The 26,244-nt window shown below is 39.5% G+C and overlaps 1 protein-coding gene across 1 annotated transcript in view; it reads left to right on the plus strand.

The window, feature by feature from the left end:
* TGFB2 (transforming growth factor beta 2) overlaps positions 1-24,165 on the plus strand; it is a 68,624-nt gene extending 44,459 nt beyond the window's left edge. The window contains exons 2-7 of the mRNA XM_026088829.1: positions 1,651-1,814; positions 16,766-16,898; positions 17,018-17,128; positions 19,660-19,834; positions 20,459-20,612; positions 22,398-24,165. Of these exons, the coding sequence (XP_025944614.1) occupies positions 1,651-1,814; positions 16,766-16,898; positions 17,018-17,128; positions 19,660-19,834; positions 20,459-20,612; positions 22,398-22,556 (896 nt within the window). The 3' untranslated portion in view covers positions 22,557-24,165. The remainder of the gene's footprint in view (positions 1-1,650; positions 1,815-16,765; positions 16,899-17,017; positions 17,129-19,659; positions 19,835-20,458; positions 20,613-22,397) is intronic.
* Positions 24,166-26,244: the final 2,079 nt, after the last annotated feature.

The raw sequence follows: 26,244 nt of genomic DNA on the forward strand, positions 1-26,244 counted from the left end.
AGAGACACTGAATATATGCAATACAGTCTTTAAATTGTTAATTTGTATTAGTAATACGCACATGCGTTATTAAAGGTTTGTTCAAGTTATCTTTTATCGTTAACAGCTAGAAATAAGAGTAAATGTATTGGATTTGCCTTCTCCAATTGCTGTACGTAGAAACTACATATTAGGTGTATGATATCTGTTAAGAAATACATATATTCCAAAACAAAGTACTTTATTCCATCAAYAGATGAATGGATTAATGTCCTAGATAGCTGTGAAACTGAGGGAAGGTGTTGAGCAGGAGGCCTCCYTAGGCTTTCTGACAAAGCCTGGATCTTTTGTGGGGGCTTAATTGCTCACCTCTCTGCTGTAGAGGGTGTCTCCTGGCACTGCATGGCCAGTCCTGAGTTACTGACTAGTGGGAAAATGTAATGTTTTAGAATTGTTATCTGAAGTCTCTCTGTTGTTGTGGCCCCCAAAAAGTCTGTGAAGTTTGCTTTCTCTGCTGAGAATCTTTGCCTCCCCCCCTCATGCTAAAATTTTCATCTTTCTTACTTTTCTATATACATTTCAGTTTTAAAAATGTAAGAGAAGAGGAAACCTTTCCATCAGCTTGAATGGAGATTTTATCAGGCCCTTTGAGTCATTTCGACTCATCCCTGACTTTGGCTCACTGTGCCCACTCCGCAGTTTGAGGAAACTCTTGCCAAACAACAGGGTGTGGAGAGTGTCACACGTACAGAGCGTGTTCAGAGGCACTACACATGGTTTTCTGTTTGTGCTTTTGGCCAGAATTAGGTGGAACAGCCTGAGATAATCACTGAACCCTGCAGGGTAATTGGAATTATGCAAAAGTACTTTGCTGCTTAACCTCAGTCAGGATTTACAATTGGGAAGGAAGAAGAGACTGTTTTGAAACCTAAACTGATATTTTAAACACCATTATTGAAGACTTGGTTCAATTTTTCCAACTGTTTTTTCTCTTCCCCCATGTATAATGAGGGGTGGTTATGTTTGTGACTTTTACTGCTTCCAAGTGATCAAAATGAATGTAATTCTATTTTTGTCTACTATCTTCTTGTCTTTTTCTCCCCTTTTTTCTTTCTTCTTTTCTATTCCTGCCCTGCTTATTATAATCAGAATAAATATTTTATTCCACTAAAAGTATTTTGTAACTAAATAGAAAATTAAATCTGAAGCTGGCTAATTTATACTTTATTTATACTCCAGATTCGGAGGGCAAATGGGATTCAGAGAACATACAGAACAAATGATCTGCAGTTACATTTGTCTTCTTAGCAGATCCTATGAACTGTGTGCAAGTCTGAAAGTATTTGCCAGATACCAACTGTTATGAATTTTTTCCAACTTATTAGCATCCAGGGTTTTCCACCAGTACATTGAAAGAGCAGGGTTAAATACATGCCCTGAAATTCAGTTGGAAATGGTTATTAATCTGTATTAATATGCTATTCCTATAATCAAACACGTGGGTTTTTTTCTTTTTTTTTTGTTAAATTATTAATAATATTAAATTGGCCATTGGAAACTGAATCATGTTACAGATATTTCCCTCACTGGTTCCTGAGGCTGTCTTGTATTACAGTGTTTGAAAGAACAATGTATTTTATCATTTTAAAAAATTACGCTGACTTCTTGCAGATGCCATCCCACCAAGCTATTACAGCCTTTACTTCAGAATCGTAAGATTTGACGTCTCAGCGATGGAGAAAAATGCTTCCAACTTGGTGAAGGCAGAGTTTAGAGTCTTTCGATTGCAGAACTCAAAGGCACGGGTATCAGAACAACGAATAGAACTGTATCAGGTAAAGCTCTGGCTCTTACTCTGCATTATTGTACCACTGCCTTCTCATAACGTTTGCCGGGCCTAACGCACCTCACATTTACACAGATGTGATGCCTCTGACTTCGGTGCAGTTACTTCTGGTTTAAATGTTGCTGAACAGGGAAGGGATCAGGCCTCCCAGGCAAAAGTTTTGGCCAAGCTGAAAAACTGATTTGAGGTGTCTCCAGAGAGCAGTCTAGTAAATTAATAAGAATAGTAAAATTTTACACTTCCCTATCACTTTTTATTGCAAAATCTCAAAGTGCTTTATATGTATAAATTCTTTAGTTTTCACAGCACTTCTATGAGGTAAACTAGTGTTATACCCATTTAACAGGTAGAGTAAACCACAGGGAAAAATGATTAAGTCCCATCTTTCAGAAATAACCTCCCATTTTCTGTGCCTCTTCTAGAAACCGTGTCTTTCAAAATCATAGGAAGCTGAATATGCAAACTTTTCTAAAAAGTGTGCCTCAGTACTCTAAGCTTCTCATATAGTGAAAGAGGAGGCTTATTAAAGTTGACTGTAGATGACTTGCCTTAAGTAAATGATGGAACAAGATATCAAACAGTAATCCTAAAGCATCTCTGTCCCCCAGCACCTGACCTATAATATAGTTTACATAGGAGAAATGAAATTCCTTTTCCGTGGCCTGTGCTCAGGATAAGCCTATGAACTGTTCCTTGCAGAAACGTCATTGTTAATAGAGTTTCAAAGCATAACAATTTCAGGCTGATTCATTTCTGTATGATGGCCCAGGGGTTGAAGTGAGAGAATGGGAAATTCTGGTACTGAGGAGAGAGAAAGAAAATGACTGGATGACTCCTTTACTGCTGAAGGTTGATAAGGTTTATTTGTATTCTTTTTGTTTTAAAACTGCATTGCGCACTTCAGCCAACAACATTAGATGATTTATAAACTTGGTTAGATGGTGTTATCACCAAAGAAGCAAATTCAGTCCTGTATGGGAACCATCACAACCACCCAGAACAGCCTCTGTATGTTAACAAGCTTTAGTAGAGGTTCTCCTAGCTAGACAGTGCATCATGTAGCACACATTAAACCCCCTAAAAGTCAACTGCACAGAATCTGTACACGTGTTTGTGCAAATCTTTTATAGAGTGTATTTCATCTAGAGTTTAGTTCATCTTGCTGAGAAACACAACAACAAAAAGGGGGTTTACCTTACAACAGTTTTATACTGAGCAAACATTATGGTTGTTTCAGCATTCTAGGACTTGTTCTGCTGAAAACTCTGCTATGTAAGATGCCCTTTTGTAAAACAAAGCGTACTGAACTCCTCTTTGGCTATGCTTTTCCCATTTCTGTTAGTTATGCCTGAGCACTGCCTTGAATTTGCAGCACCATAGGGTCCAGTTCAGATCCCATGGGTTCAAATTTGAGTTAGTCTTCTCCCACACTTTCCATATTCACATTTTTCTGCCCAGTCTGCTCAAGTACAAATCATATTTCTAGATAACAGAGACAGGGGAATTCATGTGCTAACTGAAGTGACTGTGTAAGCCAACCTGAGACCAACAGCAGGAAAAGATGCACTGGACTGTTTAAACGTAGCAGAAGTGTGAATCCCAACTGAATGTGGTCAGCAGGTGGTCACTGAACACTTGAATTTAAGATTGCAACCTGGCTGTGTTTGCTCCTGAGAGCACACTGGGAGAAAAGTTGACTAAACAACATGTCATTTGTTAAAAGATAAAACTAACAGGAATCTTTGATGAACATTGCTGATATTCTCAATTTATTACGGTAATCATAGGAAGTTACACTACAAGTCCCCATGACGTTGCCCCACCAGCCTGTAAAAGCAATTGTTTGTTCTGACTTGACCTCGCTGTTCAGACATCCTAGAGGAGACAATGGTATCTTTGGGCTTTCTGTTGTTCTACTTTTGGGAGTTGTTAATCAGCCTCCTGGAAGGAGTATAGCTGAGAGTGCCTGAGCTCAGCTTGTTGCATTACCACGTTTGAAGAATGTGAGACACAAAGGGTTCAGCAGAGGTGGGGAAGAAAGGGCCTTTGCTTGGCTGAGAATTTGCCTTGTGATGAGAAACAGCTGGAGCTTATTTGAGAGAGCATGACTCCAGCAAACCTATGCCTGTGGAAATGACTGACACCTGCATCCAGGGCTGGTACGTTAGTCCTTTATATAACTGGTGAGTAAAGCAATTTCTTTTCTGGACTGAGTGAGGGATAGTGAGTGATGTGTTAGATGAGTAGTGAGTGCAGGTTATTGTAGAATTAAGTCTTTTCTATATCAAATAACAGGCAAGCCAAAGGTAGCTAGCAAATGTTAGGCATGTTATTTAGCTCCTTTGTCTGTAGAGGGGCAAGCTGTCTCTGGAGCATTTCTCTTGCAGAGCACCTATCAAAATGATAGAGCTGCCTGTTAGTGCTTCTCTCTGCTTTACTTCTTATAAGGTCCAGATACTCTGTAGCCTTCATCTTTCTGCTGTTTTTTTTTTCTTTTCCTTCAGTGATGTTTACCACTTCATGTAGTCTTGTATGAAGCTCTCTGCAAAAGCTTGTATCCAGGTATTCATTTGTCTCTGTGATGGCTGATCTGAACTGTGTGGATTCCTTACTAGCAGTGCTTGCTGTAGGAGAATTGCAGTTCATAAATACTGCTAAGTCTGATTTCCATCACAACACTTGAGGTTAGCATGCAGTGAGTGTTTCACAGGAGAAGCAAAAGCAGAGAGAAGTTGGAGAGAAGGGTGTAGAAATCAGAATATGACTTTTAGAGAGTAGAAAGAATCTAAGGCAGCTGAAGGTGGAGAAGGGTGGGTCGAGGCATTGGTGCCTTGGTGATGCAGGAGAAACTTCAGAACATTGCAGTGATAGGAGTATCTAGCACTAGAGAAAACAACAAATACGTGAGAAGTAAAAGAGGAGAATGAAGAAGATGCTCATCTCAGTAGAAGYGAGAGAAGCAAATACATTCGCTAAGGGTTGAAGAATTTCTCAGGCTTCTGTGCTTCCAATATTAAAAGCCATGCATGGACAGAGCCTCACAGAGGAGATTGCTAGTAGAGTTGGCATGTGTGCCTAATGTTCCTCCTCCATGCATAAACACTGCTTCCTGTCTTCTTGTGAGATGCGTGCTGACTGGGCTTGCCAGTGTTATGTCCGGAAGGAGCAATGTGTTTTTTTTTTTTTCTTGCACAATCAACACTTAATTGCTAGCTTTTTTTCTCCCACCAAGTTCAGGGTTGCTTAGTGTTTTGTTTCGCTGAGATCTCCTTGATGAGGGTTTTTAGAATTCCTCTCATACTTGTTTCAGGGTATGATTGTTCCTGTGTCCTCTCCTCTTTCTCTTTCAAGCAGAAAAAGGGGCAGAAATCATCTAGGGAGAGTAGGATCTCACCTGTTATGATTCCCTGGGAAAACAGCCCCCCTGAACACATGCAAATCTCTTAATTGCTCTTCTGGAGCTCTCTGATTCTGTCCAGTGGCAAATTAATAGTGTTATGCACCAGTGGTACAGAAAAGACAATAGTACTCTGAAGCATTATTTTAGGAATGGCTAGAGAGGCAAGCAAACAGAATACACATATTTCTCCTTCTGATTCTTTTTTTTGTGTGGTCCTCTGACCTTACAGACCTAGCTCTTAAATTGCAGGGGGGAAAAAAAAAAAAAAGACTGCATCTTTTTGTCTAAGCTTCCCCAGGGCTAACACTTGGCTCTTTTTTCCAAACCACATCAGAAAAGGACTTTGTGTTTTCCTACAGCCTTATTTGTGYGGGCTCCAGTAAGGCAGTTTGGGACTATTTGGCATGATGAGCCCATGTCACTGTGGCCCTGGAGCGGGAACAGCAGGACCCTGTTCCCACCTGTCTCTGCTGTTAGCTTTCCATGATGTCAAATGAGGCCCTTGACAGCGTTGTACAACATGCTTTACTCCAGTGTCATGTCTCGAATAGTCCACTGAAGCCAGTGGGTGACTGGTAATCTCTGAGTGGAAACGGTTTCCTATAATGTCTGTTTTCACCAAGAATACTATCCTTGGTATTTAAGGATTAGTCTGCCAACACCTGTGTGTTCCTGTACAGATGGGAAGCACAGTGCACATATTAAGCGATCTTATGATAGAATATAATAAAAGAAAACTCACAGAAGTAGGAATTGTTTSTTTTATAAGATAGATACAAAAGCTGCTGTCTTTTCTTGGCTATGGTGAATGAGGCCATGGAGGATTACATTTATTAGGGGCACTATCCTTTCTGGTGTCCCTTTTCCCTGAAAGTGAGGGTTAATATGTTCATCATGGTTGCTGAACATCAGCACTTTGGAAAGTGGGAAGCTGGAAGGAGGTAAGGTGGCAGAGGCTCAGATGCAGAGCTCTTTTGTGCATCTCTTCCCATCCTTCCATTTAAGTGTTTTCGTTTGATGCACTTTTTAACGTACATGAAGTCTTCAGAAAATATTAAGAGGATAAAGTACTTTGGGGGAAGGGAGGAGGAATAATATTAAATAAACAAGTTTTAGCATCCTCCAGTGGCCTTTGCTATGTTTTTAAAGATTTATGCCAAATGCAGGCTTTATTAGAATTTGATCAGATAAAGCTCAGTTGTTATGGGAATGTCTTTGTTCATCAGTTTTCTTGCCTGCTTTGAAAACTTCATCATATCTTTCTTTTATTAAGGTGCTTCTGTATTTATGAATAAAGCCCCTGCACCCTTTAGAAAAACTTGTCTTTTATGAATAAGCATTCCAAAAAATAAATAGGCATCACTGCAAAGCTGGACAAGTGTAAACCCTGGGAGGGTGAAAAACAGTTGTTCAGCGAGTGTTGTGGTATTGTTTTTAAGGTAGTTTTATTATGTACAGACTATCAAACAATAACAAGTAATAATTGCTTCCTATGGAAACAGTGCCATGTTTTGGTAACACATTATAAAGCATCATGAAAAACATGACTGAAATGCTGTTTTTTATTGTTGTTGTTATCTGAGGCTGCTGCACGTGTGGGTACCTGATAGGCTGTGGAGCGGAGGAATGTACCACATGAAATATTAGAGGAAGAGAGAGCTGAGTCAGAGTAAATGTACAGCACCAGGTTAAAGCCCAAGGGGGACATCAGATTACAGTGAAGAATTTGAAGAAAGTGGGAGCAGAACTTTGGTCCTTCTGTGTCAGGAGAGCCTGGTCCCCACCAAGTGCTCCTGCGGTGTTCAGTCAGGGCCGAAGAATAAGAGCCGCCTGCACTCCAGACAGCATTAACCCCAGTTTTTTTAAGGGCTTCTTTCTTCACTTGGAGGGAGGTATAAGAAAGAAGATGCTATGGAACATATTACCCCATTATGAGTCAGATTTAAATTTAAACCACAGTCAGTCTTTCAGATACCTTACTTCCAATTCAGACAGTGTTTTGTCTTGTTATTCAGTTAGGGAATATGTTTAGAGTGAGCTACCATAAGTTTGGGCCAAATCTCAGTAGTGCAAATCTGAGGCAATTTACACTAACTGCAGTAGAGCTGCTCCAGATTGATCCCAGTATAATCAAGAGCAGAGGGGCCTTGTTCTCTTTTTTTTTGCGAAAAAGTACTGTCTCTCATGCTATGGAACAAAATATCAGGAAGCAGGATTTGTGGCTCTGAACTGGCACAGGATATCTGTATTACAAATATCACCTGGGGCATTTGATTTTAATTGACTGCCATCGCTGTGACCCACATATAAAGTAATATATTTGGATCTCACACTTTTTGTATTGCTCTCCTGAAACCAGACTCCTGTAATCTGAAAGGTTGCAAGGTTGCATTATTTGGCAAATGTACAGTGCTCTTTGAAGTGCCAAACGCAGTATAAAGTGTGGGCCTAATAACGTTCTACTCTACCAACCTCTTCTCCCCCCCCGCCCCTGAAACCCCCCCCCAGCAACTCCTCAGGCCTAGCGGATCAGAGGAAGTTGATTTGCAGTATATTTCAGTCAAATTGCTTCCTCTTGGTTCCAGAATCCTTTTTTTTGTTCCAGATACTGTATCCCCTACAAAAATTCAGTACATTTGAGACCGTGTGTAGAGTACCTTTGGCAAATGATCTACAAGCGTGGGTTAAGGGAAGCATTTAACACTGCATCATATTCACTGTGACTTGAGAGCTTATCTGCAATGCAGCCACCTCCTGCCAGGAACAGAGCAGTCATTGAAGACAACTTGAAAAAGTATATAATATCCCATTAGCTACTGCCACGAGCCAATGCGTCCTCCCAGCTGTGCACTACTGTGCGCAGAAATCTAGGGCGCCAAGCTGATAGGCAGATTTATTGCCGTTTGCGGTATGTGTTCGTTATGGGGAGCACAGGAATGCGGGACATGGGTCAGAAGCAGGCCTCTGGCTCGCGGGGTCGAGCTCCTGCGATTAAAGCTGCAGTCTGTCAGAGAAACCAGGGTGCACTGAGAGATGCACAAGTTTCAGCCAAACTCAGCAGCATAATAGCCGTCACGCTGAAGAATATTAGGTTGGCTCTCTAGCTCTGCGCTAGGAAGCCCTGAAGTGATGAGGAGGTGGAGCAAATGTTTTGAGGTCCATGGAGAGGAAGGTGTTCAGGAGAAGTGGGGAGCGTTGTCCTCAGGGTGAGCTGGCCAGCAGAAATGACTGGAAGAAAGGAAAAAGATTAAGTGTTAGGCCAAAAGAGGGAAACCCATGCTGCAGAGCCTTTTCAAACTTGAAAAGCAGGTGACAGGCCCTCAGCAAGACGCCTCCAAAAAATGCTCTCAGCGTCACTCAGCCAGCAGTGATGAGRCAATAAAATGACTCTGGATCTCCTTATGCTTTGCTTCCCTTTCTCATTGCTGCGCCTATGAGGAAAAGCTGTGGAAGAGAGGCATAGGAAAAGAACATGAAGCTTTGTTGGCGAGGAGCTCATATGGTAGATAGTGAAATACGGCTGTCAGGGACGGGACCAGGAAGAGGCAAGGGTTGTGAGACCTGCACTTAGAGGGGAGATGAGCACAGGAGTACCCTGCAGGACTCAGGGGATTTGGCTAGGAGGCAGGAGAACCCACTCTGTTGTTGTTGACTTTGGCTCCCCTTTGCTGATAGTTTAATAAAACATAATGTGCCTCTGGCGAGTTACAGCTAAATACTAGATAAGTTTACAGGATTTTTTTGTTTTGCTTCATTTTACATAAAATTTTTCTTTGGAGCTATCTTAAAATCCCTTAAATGGCAGGAAATTGCACTCAGTATTTCAAAATCTTCCAAGAGAAGGACCCCAGACCCTCTRTTCTTGTTTATTGCTTATGCAATGCAGAGTCTTCCTGCCAGGTTAAGCATAAATCAGACTGAACAGCCTCAGGGCTGCATCCCCAACTTATACTGCACATGTATCTTCAGTGGCACAAGGAAGGCCTTGCTTGGGGAACAAATGGGGAGGAAATCCTTTCTCATGATACATTCTGTTCCCTGAGGCTCCTCCCGTCACCACAGGGTGATGCAACGAGTCAATCACAGTGATTCCCTAAAATATCTGATGTCCTCTCCCTTTTTGACCTGCTTTAGCCATTCATCTGTTTACCCTCTTCGCACTTCACCTTCTTTCACCTTTAAGCAAGTAGCAGCCAGCACAGTGAGGGAATCTTGCTGCAGCTGTAGCCCATCCGGATATAAAAAGGGTCGGGTTATGCATGCAATACGTTCTTTTTATTTGCAAGTTTGCATGAAGAATGTGTCTGGCAAGTTCTGAGCAGATGGATCAGAGAGCTATAGCTTTTTTAAAACTTTGGCAAGTACTCTATACCTTTGTATTTTGGCAGGCACTCTGCATCTCATATACTAGTCTCCAAAGATTATGCCCTCAGTTTGAGCCTGATTCGGAGACCTTTGCAAATAATGGAAAGACTTCCATTGATAAACAGGAGGGCTATAAATCCCTTTTGACTCCATAGCACTGAAAGCAGAATCTGACTTACTCTTTTGCAAAAGTACTTACAAAAAGAGCTTGAAAATTCACACAGAGAATTTTTCAAAAAATATGCAGTTGGTCTCTTGCACTGGTGGTGATAAGAAAAAGCAAACATTTTGATAGCTGGTAGACTTTTGCTTATCTTGCAAAATGTGCTATATGGAGGTTTTGCACTTTACAGCGTATGTTTTCACATATGCTGAATAAGAAATTGGAGAGAAGAGATGGTAGTGGTTTGCAATAGAATTAAGGGTTTGCTTATCCTTGTGTCCAAGACAGTATCCAAGGCCTGGAACAAGCGAGTGAGAAAGGATTGAGAACTAACGTGGAGTTGATTTTTAACTTTAAACTTCAGAAAGGACTGGATGAAGTCACTGAGAGCTGTCTGAAGTGGCCTTTGAAATTTGGAATCAGGCAGCAAACAACGCATGCAAATTTTGAAGCCACAAGAGGCTGCATATGCAAATCTTGGGAATCTAGTTATATTATTGCCCAAGGTTATGTTTTAGTCCCTTGCAGTATTCTGTTAATTCCAAAGAGGTTATCCTAAATGGCTGTTTTCAGCCATGATGCTGCGTACAGCTGAACTTATCTCTGCTCTAATGTTAACCAGCACATAACTTACCTCTGGATCTCGTTGTCTGCAATTACTTACTTTGAGATCACAAGTACATGTCAGGTTATTTCCATTGTTGTAAAAGGCCCTTGAAGTTCCAATGGAAACCAGAGATAATGACTGATAAGTAAGAGAAAGATTAGTGAGTCCGCCAAGATGTTGTAATACAAGAACATCACAGAAGTCTGAAATGATAGAGAGGGGAAGGAAGGAAGTTATCAGGGAGCCAACAGCATCTGGAGGGAGGAGATCAGACAGTTCAGAATAAATGGAGAGAAGAAGCAGATTAATAGGAGGCTTTTACAAGATAATACCATATTTACTTTTATTCAGTGATAGCTAGAAACCACACTGTCTGATTGCAGTTACCATCCTGAGTTCCAGGTCAACACAGAAGACAAGATAGGTATTTTTAGGTGGCTAGATTCTTCTTATTATGTTTTGCAAGTTCATCAGCTTGTTTTAAAGAAAGCATATATTGCCAAAAATATGTCCTACCACTTGATGACCATTATTCTCAAACCTAGTTATAAAATGCCCTTGTTGCTAAAGCATAGCCGTTGATGTGTGCCTACAGTTTTCTTGGCTTCAGTAGATGTATGTCATTGACACATCAGCCTGTTTATCATCACTGCCAAACCACAGTCAATTTTTTGTTTATTTGCTTTCTGGGAGGTGATGAATTTATTAGCCAAAACTATTGCACTGTAAGTTATGTTTAATTGTAATTTTCCTGCTCTTTGGCATCTTATTGTGGTATCTATAGGAAAATAAGAGTATTTACTAGTCAGGCCATCAAACCTGAAATAAACTAAGCCAGTTGCTCTTCTGGAGCTCTAGTTATTTGAAAGAACCAGTGTGTCTTTCTGTGGAGCTCTTTCCTGTGATGTGTGTAATGAGTCACAAAGACAGGCTGTTCTGGAGACTGCTTTCAGTAGTTATTGTTTAGAATACATACACTAATGCTTTCGTTAAGCTATCCCCTACTTTAGCTGCCTACATATATATGAGARAGGAAGTAGACAAACATTTGAGCAAAATATTTATCTGTTTCTGTTAACAGAGTCTTGGATCTTGGAGTTTTTTCTTCTGTTGTTGTTTTTGTTTTTTAACTGCTACGATTACATTGACACAAAATGCTGGTACTCTGATTTTTAGCAGCCTCTGATTTGCCTCATTTTTTTAAAGAAGACATGTTTCTACTATTTTTTTCAAACACTATTTTGTTTGTTATTATGATTTATTGGCCCTCTCAGTGTACTTTACGGTTTATGAGATTCACCCTAAGACAATCATTGTCCTTATTTTTATACTTGGAACTGACCTATAGTGATAGAGTTATGCTTGTAATACAAGGTATACTTGGGAGTATTAGCATGCATGCACATAAATAGGTTTTATTGTCCAGTATTTTTATCAATACTTCAGCTTTTTGATACTTAAATTAAAAAAATATATCAGTTAAGGAACTCCTGTTGAGCTGACAAATAAACAGAGCAGGTGGCAGAAATATTTTAGAGATCAGCCTTTTCTGGAAACTCGTTTGTTATTCTTCTGCAACCAGTTTGAGATGAAACTAAACCATGTCACCACTAATTGCACAGATCATGGTGATTCTGGATATTCTTGCAAGGTAGTATCAGGGTCAGGTCTCCTCATAACAGACAGGGAGGAACACAGATAAATCACTGCCAGCAGAGCAGAGAATCTCCCCTTTAAAAACCAGGATTGGGCAGAATGCCTTTATAGTGCTAAAGAGCAGAAGATTTCAACAGGATTAATAAAATACCAGAAATCTGGTAGGCTTGACGAGGGTGGCATGTAAATGTTCTCATCACTGAGAACACGGAGGGGGCTTCCTAAATGTATGAACATGTACAAGCGAGAGCAATTCTTTGTTTGCATCTGTCTGTGCTGCTTTCTCAGCCCTTTTCAACAATTACCTACTTTATTCATTTAGGTAATTCACATTATTTGTGTGTTTGTTTTTCCTTATAGTGCTGACAGTATCTTTATGTATGTGATATCTAGAGATCTTTTTTTTTGTGTGTTTTTAAGAAAAGTCAGAATAGAAAAAATGATGGGAGAAGGATTAGCAGTGCCCATAGAAAATAATATCTAGAAGGCAAGGCTCAAGTATACAAGATACTGTGACAAGAAGAGTTTAATAAGAGTTTTGGTTAAGAATTTGCTTTCAGGAGGAAGGGAGGAATCTCATACAAAAAGAGGGCAGACAAAAAAAGTTGATGTTTTTAAAATTTAAAGCAATGCTACTGAAGGAAAATTCCTGTGTGCCCTGGGCCAGAAGTATGCTGGATAACCTTTTCTTAACACTTCCACCTATTCAGCTAATCCCCACATCATGTGATCATATGCATATATTTCCTGTATAATCCTTTTTTAAAAATGGCAGCGATACATTGTCCCTCTGTTGAAAGCAGGACCAAACAGATCTACCTAGAAGAACATCCCATATTTAAAAGTTGTAGAGATTTTGCGCAACCTGAATTCAGAATCTTTTGGTCTTGAGCTTTCACTCATGCATGTGTAAAGGTGCTTGCACCTGCATGTATGCACTTTTTGTGCATTGTCAGCTACTTCTGCATGCAGGTGTTCAAATGTGCCGCTTGTGAGTGAGGGGGATGAGGCTGTGTGTGTGGAATTTCTGTCTCCTACTCATGCAAGTGATTGAATCTGACATTTCTACATGCAGGTGGTGATGCACCAGAGGCAAAAAAAAGACTAGCAATTCAGGTTGTGATTCAAAGAGATATCAAACTCTTTTTGCCTTTTTAAGAGGGAGTGTTTAGACAAGATGCCAGAGGACAATGATAAAGGATTAAAGTGGAACTTTAACTCACAGCCTGTTTTACATGCAGATTTTAAGTCTTCCTTCTTTCCTGTGCTCTTTTTTTCTTGTCTTCTGTTAATACATTTAGTGCACTGAAAATATAAATTAGATTTTACAGATTAGATTTTACTCTTTTGGACAAAGGCCTTCACTTTTTAGTCTTTCATTTAGCTCCTGCAAATACAAGTCATACAACAATATTTTAGGCTGATATGGCATTAAAATGGAAATCTGATAGTGGGATTTGATGTGGTTATGATGGGCTAAGTACAAAGGCAAGGTGATGTTTATAGATAAAGCAATGTTTATAGGGAAAGGTAATATCTCTTCTAAGACCAGTCAGAGTATTTGGAAGAAGCAGACAAACTTTCAAGCACAAAAGCTGCAAGGCATACAAAAGGCTGTTCTTTTTTGCAACAAAACTAGTTGATCTAGTAGGAAGAGAGTGACAGAAGTACTGAAAGAGAAGTTTTCCAAAGGGAACGGGCTTGAGTGTGTATTGGAAGAAAAGGACGTGTTACTGAAACAAAAGGTATGACCAGAAATGAAGTGCAAAGCAGTGAACCAAAGGGGAAAGACAACAGAGAAAACCTAGAATGCTTATGACATAATAATTTGTGGAACACTCATTTGAAGAACATGTTGTATTTGTCGATACAGGTCAGAAATTTTTACAGCTACACCACTTCATTTATCACCATGTAGAATGCAGAGATTGAAGCAGATTTGCTATTCTCRCCAAGTATGGCCCTACTCACGCTTAGTAGCTTTTTACCTAAGAACTACTAGTGCCTCCTAAACCCATGATGCTGATCATGGAAATTACTTATGCTGTACTTAGCTTGTGACCCTTTAGCTCATTCCTCCTGGCATAATTTTCTGCCAGAACATGCTGTGTAAACAACTTGTAGAGAAGCCTCACTTTCAGCTATCACAGTATGGACCATATAGTATAACATTCACAGCTCTCTTAATCCACACTGATGTCATCCTGTCCTACTGTTTTGAAACCCACAAATGCTTTTCTTATCATTCAGTTCATAGGTCAGGATGGATTTTCTCTCTACCTTTGAATATGTGTAGTGATCATCTCTTGTACTTTCGTAAATGCCTTTCATGCCAGGTACATACTGACAGTCCTTGACTTTGTCTTTTCGTGGGAGTGGGATTGGGATAAAGACATTCTCTTTTGTATTCCAAGGTGCAGCTGAGTCTTCATAACATACTGAAGACCAATTACAGTTAACAGTAGGTTACTCTTAACATATTTCTTATTTTTAGATCCTTACATCACTGCCAAACCTGCTGTGAGGTATGCAGTTTCTGGAGTCTTTGGAAAGATATGACTGTGCAGAAAGGAAGGGGAGAACCAAATTCTTGTGTCTCTTTTGCCTTCTTTTTTTTCCCTCCTCAGACATATTTCTGCAGAATGACAGCTGTGTTGCGTTCTCAGAAACTCTTGAGTAAAGACCAAAGGGAAGGCAAAGTTATATTTGTGCTTCCCTGGGACTTTCCCAGCAGTGATTACTGATTCTCTTATCCCTCTGGCACTTTTGAGCAATGAGAGCCTCCTTGCTGCTGTCAGACTCTCTATAAACAGTTGTTCAAACGCTTTGTTTGAAGGTTGCCTCATAAAAAGAGGCCTCAATGTTAAATGTTTGAATGCCCTCAATTTCTACCCAAGGGCGTTTCATAATTTTCTGGATTTGGACCAGCATCTTCCCATGTCTTTCCACTTCCCTAGTCCTACTGTAAATGCCTTGATCAGAAGGAAGAGCTAGAGCTTATCATACTGCTGTTCCTCTCATAAGACATATGTTATCATTTGCATCAAATGCACTGCTGGCATTTGAGAGGTCTAGCGCTCCAATGAAATAAAAAGGGAGACTCTACATGTTGGGCATGTAGAATCTGCTTGTTTCAGCGTTGCTTCTTTTTCTTTTTAATTTTGAAAAACATAATTTTATCATGCTGACATAATTTCACACCTCTTTCGAAATATTTTTCTTTACATATTTTATGCAGTTTCACCATTGTTTTATACCAACACGGTTTGCTAGATGTCAGGTAGGTCCAGGTTGAGAAAATAAGGGGAAACAATGAGAAATGTCTGCCGGTTATTCATGTGGAGATAGACTTGCGTGGTTAAATAAAGGAAGAACCCAAAACAAAGTACAAAGTCACATGGCTGACATGCCAAAAGTTACAAAGTAGTGTTATCATATGTTCTTGATTGGAATTGATTTAATGTTGCATTGCATTCTGGCTCACTGCATCACAAAACTATCAACATACTAATAACCAGGAAACTAGAAACCTGTTAGCAGCCAACAGCCCAATTGTTTTCTTTTAAGAGTTAGAGAAAATAATAGCAGTCTATGCTTGTGTGTGGGAAAATGCTTGCTGAATTGTTTAGACATAAGGAAGACTTGACATTGTAGGCACACACTGCTGGGTCTTGAAAGCGAGGAGACTTTTTTTTGTTCTAAAGGTAATTTTGTTGCATGCTCCGTAGCTAGCTTTCGTAAACCTTGTGACACAAATACCCACCCAGCTGAGATCAAAATCTGGACAGAAGAAGCATCGTCTGTTGCACAAATCCATGTGTGGCCAAGTTTCACACTTCACAGAGTTTCTGCATGCCCCCAGATTAGCTGTATGAACCACACTTTTTTTTCTGTTTAATGTGTGACCAGTAACTGAAATCAAAGGGAAAACTGGAAGCATTAATAAGGCAGCAGTGAACAGATTAGTTATGGGTGAGCAATATAATATCTTCAGTGTACAGAATATATTATACAGGCTCTACTTTAGCATCTGGTATGCTCTGGCCAGTGTAAGTATTACTGAAGATGGTAAAATAACTTCTCTTTTGATGTCCTAGTTTATTGTGATCTCTTGTTCACTTGTGTTGCAAGACAAGAGTTCAGTGCCGTTCTTCTATATGATTTTTCTTAGTAAGGAATATGCAATAGTATTTCGCTTGGCAGCATAAGCTGATTTCTGTAGGGTGTCTTCATATCACCTTTCTCTCCCCACACCCCCTGAGAAAATTCTTTATAAAACAAAGAGAAAATGTGGGAATACATTTCTTTGTTYTTGGGAGTCAAACATCTTTAGTTGTGGGATGCAGTGCAGCAGCGACAGGGCAGAATGATGCCATGGCTGTACCCCCGCACTTAGATGTATGGAACATCTGTGGTGATGGGTAGAGACAATTTGCAGCACAAATCCTGAGAGAAATGAGACGTGAAAGACCTTATTCGACAGTCACCTTTAGCGCAATAGTGAACTGATTTAGTCTCTGTTCTTGTTGCCGTTGAAGTAGGTAGTAAAGATTTTGTCGAAACCATGTACTAAGAAACACACTGTTATTTTTCAGTACTGAAATAAACTGACAAGATGCCCAAATGTTCATCTGCTACACAGAGGTTTGAGCCGTGATTGTTTTTGCTGCTATTTTAGGTGGCTGTCTATTTTGATAAAAACCTGCTAAATTTTAACCTGCAGGCAGTCATATTTGTTGTTTCTTGCAGGTTCTAAAATCCAAAGAATTATCATCACCAGGACAGCGCTACATTGATAGCAAAGTAGTTAAAACAAGAGCTGAAGGAGAATGGCTGTCTTTTGATGTCACTGAGGCTGTACACGAATGGCTCCATCACAGAGGTGACGACAAGTGCTCTTTCCCCTCGCTCCTGACCCAACTCCTCCTCCATTAATTCAGCATTATTTCAACTTCACTCCACATGTAAAAATCAATTCCACTTAACTTTCGTGTTTTGCAGACAGGAACCTTGGATTTAAGATAAGTTTACATTGTCCATGCTGCACCTTCGTGCCTTCCAATAATTATATCATCCCAAATAAAAGTGAGGAGCTTGAAGCAAGATTTGCAGGTAATGAAAGAAAAAAACTTCTTAAAATGTTATGATACTTGCTAACTGTGGAGAGAAACAAAGAGCTCTTACTGTCTCTTTAAAATAGAATTCAGCTTATTGAAAGCTTACTCATTTGAGAATCTTGATTCCCAACTGGTAGGAAATGGTATTGAAGGCACAAGCGTAAAGCTATATCAGCCGAACTATTCTAAAAGCAAAGGGCACAAGTAAGCTGTTTCATGCCATGCATTCAGCTTTGATGTCTTTAAGTGTTCATGTTACAGTTTGCAGCATACACACTGGGTATACATACATTCAATTTTGGATATTTAGGGGATCTGGGAAGACTAATGGACAGTAGACAATCCAGTGTTGGATAGTCATGAGAAAACTTGCTGAGTGCTTTCAAACTAAACTTTTTGACTGCTGTCCATCCTAGCACTGTAATGGTTCAGGCTTCAGTAAAGAAGATGACGACTGGAAAGTCAAATTAGGATCATATCTGGCACACATGTAAGCTGCTTGCAGTAGATCTGTTTGTGAGCATGGTGCATTTTACAAAYGTGTCAGAGAAAAAAATCCTTGGCATGGCAAACTTTCAAAGTCTAGGCGACAGCTGGCTAGTTTGCTGATTAACTTCCCCAAACAACTGAGAAAGGTAGTTCTAATGGGAAGAGCACAGTTCCCTGAAGAGTCACTTCCATGACATAAAGACATTGAATACTGGCTGCCTGGTATCCAAGAGTGAGAAGTCATCTCATCTAACTTAAGCTGCCTAATAGTAGGTGTCTAAGCTAAACCAGTTACCCAGTCAATGGGGGGAGAATGACATGGTCAGGATGTAAATCATCCTACCTGTTGCAGAATGGGATGAATTGCTATACAGAGGCTCCTTCCACTGTCCTCACTGTGTATAGAGCATCAGAGCCTTTGTAAGTATCTGCAAAAGTACTTCCAGCTGTTTTGGCATACTAAATCACTTTTTTCTTACCCCCCCTTTTTTTTTTTATGTCAGTAACATTTAATAGAACTACATTAGTTAACACTGAGTATCTCTATATCTACTCACCATCGTTGACACATTCCATTTATTGTAACTTACATTTTGTATATTCATTGCACATAGGTTTTTTTATGCAAACAGTTTGCTTGGTGAAAAATTAAAGATTGGATTGTGTGGCTATAAAATAATAAATAATGGTTTGTAGTTAGGGCTATGGATGTGTGCTTCTTATGGACAGCAGACAAAGTGAAATAGCACAAGTATATCAAGGTAACAGAAACTCCCTTGTGTTTTTAAACCAAGTTTCAGTTCCAAAAAAGGAATTGTTATTTAATTGGCATTGATTGTGCAGTCATTACCATTAACCAGTACATATTCAATATAGCTATATTAGAACCAACCCAAATTCTATTTGTGAAATTCTCATTTATTCAGGTATATCATGATTTGGTTCATTTATTTGTTTTACAAGGATCTGGCTATATTCTGTCTCAAGCTTTATATTTTTTACCATTGTTTCACTGTGTTGGGTTTTTTTTCTCTAAGTAATTATCAGCACTGTACGTATGATTAAGGCCACTCTGTATATTTACTGTGAATTTAAAAATTATGAATATGACATTTGATCACTGTAATTGTGAATGTTACAAAATTAGAAGTCTATCTTTTTAGATAGCATTATCTGCTTCAGGAGGTTAATTTTCAAAAGGTACTTAGCAAAAGGCATAATATTCGATGTTTGAACTGCTAGAAAAGGCTAACACTTTGAGTTCTTTTGCCCATGCTGTTGTCAAGATAAGAAGCTAGTAAGGCAGTTAGTGTTTCAAAAGAGAAAATACAAAATGTGAGGTCACCGATTTCCACTTCAAGAAGAAATGTTTTGATCAATGTCCTTGCCATATGCATACAAAAGAAAGGCCTAGAATAACTGATTTCCTGGAGAAATTAGCAGAATTAAATAGACTCCCAATGGGAGACAAAAAGAGAATTTACAAGCATGAGAAAGAGGTAAATGTGATGGATAGAAGGAGTTATTCAGTTACTCAGTAGATAAAAAGAACTAATGGGATGGAAGTAAGCAGCGGGAAGTGCACCTTAAGTATCCAGAGTAGCTTTAATGGTGTTAGGAGGTTTTAAAAGGTACATAGCTACTCAAAGATTGGAATACTGCCCTAAGTGAAGTGGCAAAAGCATCACTGCTTGGGGCATTTGAAACTAAGTGGAGCGAGTAGGCACATGTTATGGGATGAAGTAAGTGACCCAAGATGTCTTTTCTGTTATTCATTTCAACCGTTTTGGTAAATGTACTGAAAAGCCATTCTGATGGCTCTGAACATGGGATGGCTGATAAGATAGATACATAAGAACTGTGACTGTCTTAATGCAGAGATCTCAGGTTGAAATTTGCTCCCACTTTGCCAGTAAACATGCTCAGCTGACAACATCATTGCCCAGTTTCTGAGAGAATTTTTTTTAAAGAGATGGTTTATTTAACTTGTGAAGAAAAAGAAACATAATGTTTATCACCAAAATGTATTTTTTGAAGGTATTGATGACTACACATATTCCAGTGGTGATGTGAAAGCTTTAAAGTCCAATAGGAAAAAATACAGTGGGAAGACCCCACATCTTCTGCTAATGTTATTACCCTCCTACAGACTTGAGTCGCAACAGCCCAGTCGGCGGAAGAAGCGTGCTCTAGATGCTGCCTATTGTTTTAGGTAACTATGCATCTATATATTCAGTATACTTATATAGTCATACAAACCTGCGTCCCTTTGAGGTGTGATATAGTTGCTTATAATGTAAGCTGAGATTTCTTTTTGATAGGCGTTTATACAGGACTTGGCCCCTCATTTGCAGACCAGAGGTGTCTGTGTCCAGCAATACTCTCACGGTTGCATAGGACATGCAGCTGGTATCTGCCAAGCACTCTCCCCTCCCAGGGAAGATAATGGCAAATGAGGATGCTTATGGCCTTAGAAAGCAGGAAGCTGAGTTCCATCTGGGATGATTCCTAGGCTTATCAGCCTCATAATTATAGACAAATTGTCAGCTCCAATATGTTCACCTACTCAGAGAGGCTATTCAGTAGGACCTGGATAAAAATACTTACTGATTCTCCAGGCAAACCATTGGCTTTGGCTGTATAAGCAAGTACTGCCATGCCAAACACCTGATTTCAGTTACAGTATAAACTATTATTAGTGTGATTTTGTTGTGAGTTGCTGTGAATCAGAATTTCCTGTCTGTAAAGCATCTTTCAGGGAGCAAGCAACTGGATTTTTTTTATCCCCTGTGTAGGCTTTTTATGACTGATGCATTTGTCTCTATTTTATTTCCAGGAACGTGCAGGATAATTGCTGCCTGCGTCCACTTTATATTGACTTCAAGAGGGATCTTGGCTGGAAATGGATTCATGAACCTAAAGGGTATCATGCTAATTTCTGTGCAGGAGCCTGCCCATATTTATGGAGCTCAGATACTCAGCACAGCAGAGTAAGTAATGACTTTGGTAATTTTCAGCTCTATTTTATAACTGCGGGGTGAAATATGTTTCTAGGACTGTCACCAGTACCAAAGTCAAAAGCTTCCATTTATTATCCTAATAACTTAGGATGATGAAATATGGCCCTACAGAGGGACCTGCACATGATCTCAAGCTAAAGTTGAAGCAGAGGGCATGTATTGACCCAGAGATTTATTTTTAATATGTTCATCAATATGACATATCGATGTATCAAATACTGTTTCTGAATATTAACATGGTGTTATATGATTTGCTGTTTTTCATTTTCCATTGTTATTGATCTGCTACCAGACAAAGAAGTGATCTGAATCTACTGCCATTTCATGAAAATGTGCCAACAAATATATTTCTTCTTTTACTCTGAAAGTTCTTGCACTTTGAAAGTTTGTATGTATTTGTATGTAAAAGAGAGACTCTGTCTGGGATGCTGATGAACTGAGAGGCATCTGGGCTGGTGTCTTTTATTTTAGGGATCGGATGTGGTATTTTAGCCACCTACCTTAGGATGAGTGGAATTGTGCCTTAAAGCGCGTATTTCTCTCTACTGACAGTAAGGCTGTCTAGACAGTAAATGTAAGAGGCAGACACAGGCATTGTAGTTGTCATAAAATAAGACTTTTACCCTCAGATTCACACTAAGARTGATGTCTCCCTCTCTCCAAGCCACTTTTAAAATATCAGATCAACATTAGCCAGCGGTAAGAACTCCTCATGTCAAAGGGGCAGCTTGCTTTCCTTTGGTATGTAAAGCTATTGTAGTCCAGGTCTGTGTTCTTCTTGAACTTAAACAGCTAAGTGTGGATAGTCCTCATAGCTGTCACTGGTTCTGTCATTATAGTACTAGCAATGTCAGCAGGCACAGGAATAAATATGGTAGGTATGTTCCCTTGCTGATGTGCAGTAATAGTGTACATAGTTTGGAGCAGCACTTGTTTTTTAAGGAAAGAGGAAGAATAACTGTCATGATCACAAATATGTGGTTTGGATAGTTAACCAAGGAGTCAAAAGTTGCTTAATAAAGTAAGTAGTGTTGCTGTCCTGAACAGATCTTCTGTCTCTCTAAGCTGTAAATGTTGTGCTGAAGCTCTAGGAAAAGGTCACTTAGTGTTTAGCTAACACATTAATGGCATCCTCGGAAATACCTATGTATCATCAGTGGGTAACCTACATACTTCCCGTGCAGAGAACCATGCGTATGAGTCTAATGTGACGGAAAGCACCAGAGCTGCTGACTTTACCACAGCTGATTCTCAGTAAGAGTAACTGCTGTTTAAGTCATAGTTYTTGCACGGTGGCATTAATGGACCTACTAAAAAGGAGCATGGGAGAAACAGCAGAGGAATGCTTATGCACTGAAGGGCTCTCTTCTCTGGTGCACTTGTAAAACCAAAATCCTGAGACAGCAAATGGTAGTCTGAAGACACAAATGAAACCCTTCCAGTGTTTTCTTTCCATATCAATACAGCATGCGTGGTAGTTTAAAGGGTGGCATTTTCAAGGCAGGCTCCAGGCATGAACCTGTTCTGGGATTTAAGACTGTCAAGTTAAAAGCTTAGGAAACTCACAGGGGTGACAACAGATTGAACTGGAGAAATGTACTAAAATATTAACATCCAGGAATCTTTCTGCTGATTTCAGTGGGTTTCCTGTCCGGCACTGTCGGAGGAAACGAAGCAGAAAGGAATTTGATTTGCAGAGTGTCAGGAAGGCAGGGATAACTGTCTTAATCACCCTTTTTTCGTTTCTCCTTTTAGGTACTCAGCTTGTATAACACCATAAATCCAGAAGCTTCTGCCTCTCCATGCTGCGTGTCCCAGGATTTAGAGCCCCTCACCATCCTGTACTACATTGGCAAAACGCCCAAAATCGAACAGCTGTCCAACATGATTGTAAAGTCTTGCAAGTGCAGCTAAAGAATACCCCTGAAACAGCATGATGTGTGTGCATTAAAAAAAAAAAAATTACCAAGGAAAAAAGAAAGAGGGAGAGAGAGAAAGAAAGAAAAATGAAAACCCAGGTTCATCAGTGTTAAAAGAAAAAAAAAAAAGAAGAAGAAAAAAAGCGGTACTGGTCTGAACTGTTTGAAAGTTTTTTGTTTTTTTTTTAACTGGCATCTGAAGCAAAACATTGAAGGCTTTTATCCTACATTTCACCTACACATAGTGTGAGATAGACAAGAAGCAAAGTTAAAGGAAAAAACCTTTTAAAAAATAAACACTGGAAGAAATTTGTTAGTGTTACTATGTGAAAGGAAAAAAACAGGAAAATCCCATGAAGTGGAGTTGCTGTATCTGTCCCGTGCCTTACTTGATCTCTCTGTATTGTTACGCAATAGGCATCCTACCCATTCCTCTTAGTTTTAGAGTTAACAGTGCATTATTTATTTGTGTGTAAAAACTATCAAACGAACATTTCCATATCACCATTGGAAAAAAGAAAACCAGCAAATGTGGACAAAGTGGAGACCAAATAAGCTGCCAGAAATACATATAAAGCCTAAAGGAACTCAAGCTCAAAAGATTCTGAGAAGTAATGGCTAGTTTAGCTCAATTAAAATAGAATTCAGTTATTACATTATTGAGAAACTCTGCCTTTAAAATACCTTATTTTTCATGCCAGCTGCCTAGGGAGGCTTCTTGTAAGGTCTCAAACCCTTGTTTTAAATACTGAATAACTTACTAATAAAGGACACTCTGTTTCAGTCTCAAAGACAAGTCTATAAGATTTTTTTTTTTTTTACTGTAAATGATTTAAAATGTCAGTTTAGTAAACCAGTGAAATATTTAACATGTACTGGTCTAATCTTCAGACCTTAATATGTTGCTGTATAGCTATGCTATGGGATTTTTTTGTTCTTTTGGTATATGTAACCATACCTAGAGTATTACAATAGGTGGGTAGTAGAAGCCAGCTTAATTGGAAACATATCTGTAGATCTCTATTTGTAAACTATTAAAAAATTAAGTACTTTATGTGTAATGTGTAAATTTTCACCATATTTTTGTACTCTGTAATACTGTCAGCTCTCATGAGTTTGAATTTGAATTTGGGGCTCTTTTTGATCACTCAGAATCATGTGTTTCCCTCTAGCTGGCCAGTATGAGTAGAGTCCCTATATTTTGACTTGCACTACAAATACATGTTTTATAATAATTGCTATACATGTGCTTTGTATATTGTTCATCATTATGACATAAGCTACCTGACTCCATTTGTTTTCTGTTTTATAAAAAGGATGGATTAAAACAATCTCTCCTTCCCTCATTCCCTCGCTCCTAATTCATCCCCATTTGCAACATTTGAATCGCAGCATGATTCAGACTTCTACACCTTTTTTTTTTTCCGGCTATAGACATTTAAACAGATGGACAGGGAGCAAGATTTTTCAAGAAAAGATGTCCCAGCCTGACTGAGGTGAGGCACACCCTTACAGAGAATGACATTCACCACTGTGCAGAAGGCTAGGACGAAGCGGATGCCTCGGCAATGCCCTCAGAGCAGGGCTCGAGTGGGAACGTTATCCACCAAAGGCCTTGCGTTGGCCTGTCACATAGCAGGGACTGTCACCTGCAGTTAGGCTGTAGGACTGATCCTGCTCCCATTGCGGTTAAGAGGCTTGCCTTTAACTTCTCTAAGGGCATGGTAGGCCCCTGAAGGCTATCGGTGCATGTAAGGAATTGCAGGATCAGCCCCTTGATTTTGTGAGCTTTTTCAATTTTTTTTTTGAGTTCGCAAAAAAAGCTTTACTGTTTTTTTTTTTTTAAAGGAAAAAGAAACAGGTTCCTAGGATCTTGTTGTTGTTCTCATACATGTTTAAAAAAATCTACATTATCCATTTCATTTAAAAAAATCTCCAAACTAAATTAGCAAAAAAATCATGAAGAGGAAACATTCAGTTCATTTCACGTGATGACTGGTTTTGTGTGGCAAAGCTCAAAAACTATGCTAGAAACAAACTACTTGGATGAGAAGGACATTTTCTGTCGTTGACCTAAATGGTATCAGGAAGACGCTCCTGAGCTTTATGTTGTTAGCTCCAGTTTTAAGAAGTGCAATTTCTTTAACTTCAGCAGAACACTGACGTAAAACTGAAGTACCACAGTGGCTTGCACACATTGCTCCTCTGGACTTCAGTAGAGCCTATGCTTATTGCCTAGATGGAAATGTAGCCCCACAGATGATCTAGTCCCACGCATTGACTCAGCGCAGAGGAGGAGGTATGTTAGACTTTTGATTTAATGAATTAAGATTAACAAATGAAAAATCTGTCCCGCTAACACTTGAGCCAGATTTACTCCAATGAGAAGATGCACTGAGCTCAGTGAAACTCCTCAGGGTAGTAAATACTCTGGATTTTGCTGTATACAGCAGCAAAAGTAGTTTTGTCAGGTTCAGTATGAGAACTGTATTTTTGTTGGGCAGGAAAGGGAGCAAGAATGAACACATTTTAAAAAACTTAAAAACATTTTTGCGATTCTCTATCCTGTGAATGCAGCTCAAAGTCAGTTTTGAAGCTTGCTGATTTGAAAAAGTGGAATACGAGATACCATGGTTGTCCAACTATACTCACTGTGCGCTGGACGCAGCTGAAAATTTCGGTTTGGGTTTGGAGTTTTTGTTCTCTGAATCTAAGTATAAAACCTTATTTCTTTACCCCAGAATCAGATATATTTTTGCTTTTACTTTTTTTCCTCAGAAATGCACTGATAGTATTTGAAATACTCTATTATAAAGCTCCTACAACTTGGCGGGGGGAGGGGGGCAGGTATTAGGCATATATTTCCCTTTAGTTATCAAGGATGTTAGGCCTGATCCTACAATGTGCAGAACTCCTAGATGAAATTCCCCTCTACAGAGGGGGATATTGTGAGGCCTAAGCACCCCTCAGATCTGATGTAAATCCCCCCTGAGTGATGTTTAGATGGGACTTCAACAGCTCAAAGACCTTGTACCAGAGGCTTTCTTATGAAGCGGTAATTACCACTGTCTCTCAGCAAAGTCAGTGAGACCTGGTGATACCCAACACTTGGCAGGAAATGTTCAGCCCCTTGAAAGATCAGACCCCAAGGGGTTGGGTAGGGCTGAGGGGGAATCTTAGCACTTAGCTGAGTGGGTTAGGACAGCATTTTTTTGTGTGTTTAACAGCAATACAATTGCATGGTTGGCATGGTTTAAAGGAAAAAAAAAAGGAACATAAGGACAGCTGTGTTGTACTTTGGTGATCGATTACTCTGTATTTTAACACATTGTATGTCTGTTTTTGTGGTGCTCTAGTGGTAAATAAATTATTTCAATTATATGCTGGTGTTGCTTTCATATGGCAGTATTCTTCTGAAGTAGCAAATTCCTTAGCTCTGTCTCAGCTTAATCAGTGCAAAGCATTTTTTGTGTATGTGACCTTGACATGGTACGGCATAGACTGAGGTTAAGAAAACCGTTCAGGGTAAGAATGGATCACTGCTGCTCTAAGGATTGCTTTCCCCTGAGCGACTGCAAAATATTTGTTGGCCTACAGAAAAGAAATGGCTCTGCTTGACTGTTGGGAACAGCAGTGTCCCAGTGTATGCAGGACAGATACTGCCSTGGGTAGGAAAGGCATTA

Source organism: Apteryx rowi, unplaced genomic scaffold, assembly GCF_003343035.1.
Source record: "Apteryx rowi isolate R43461 unplaced genomic scaffold, aptRow1 scaffold_79, whole genome shotgun sequence".
NCBI classification, from domain to species: Eukaryota; Metazoa; Chordata; class Aves; order Apterygiformes; family Apterygidae; genus Apteryx; species Apteryx rowi.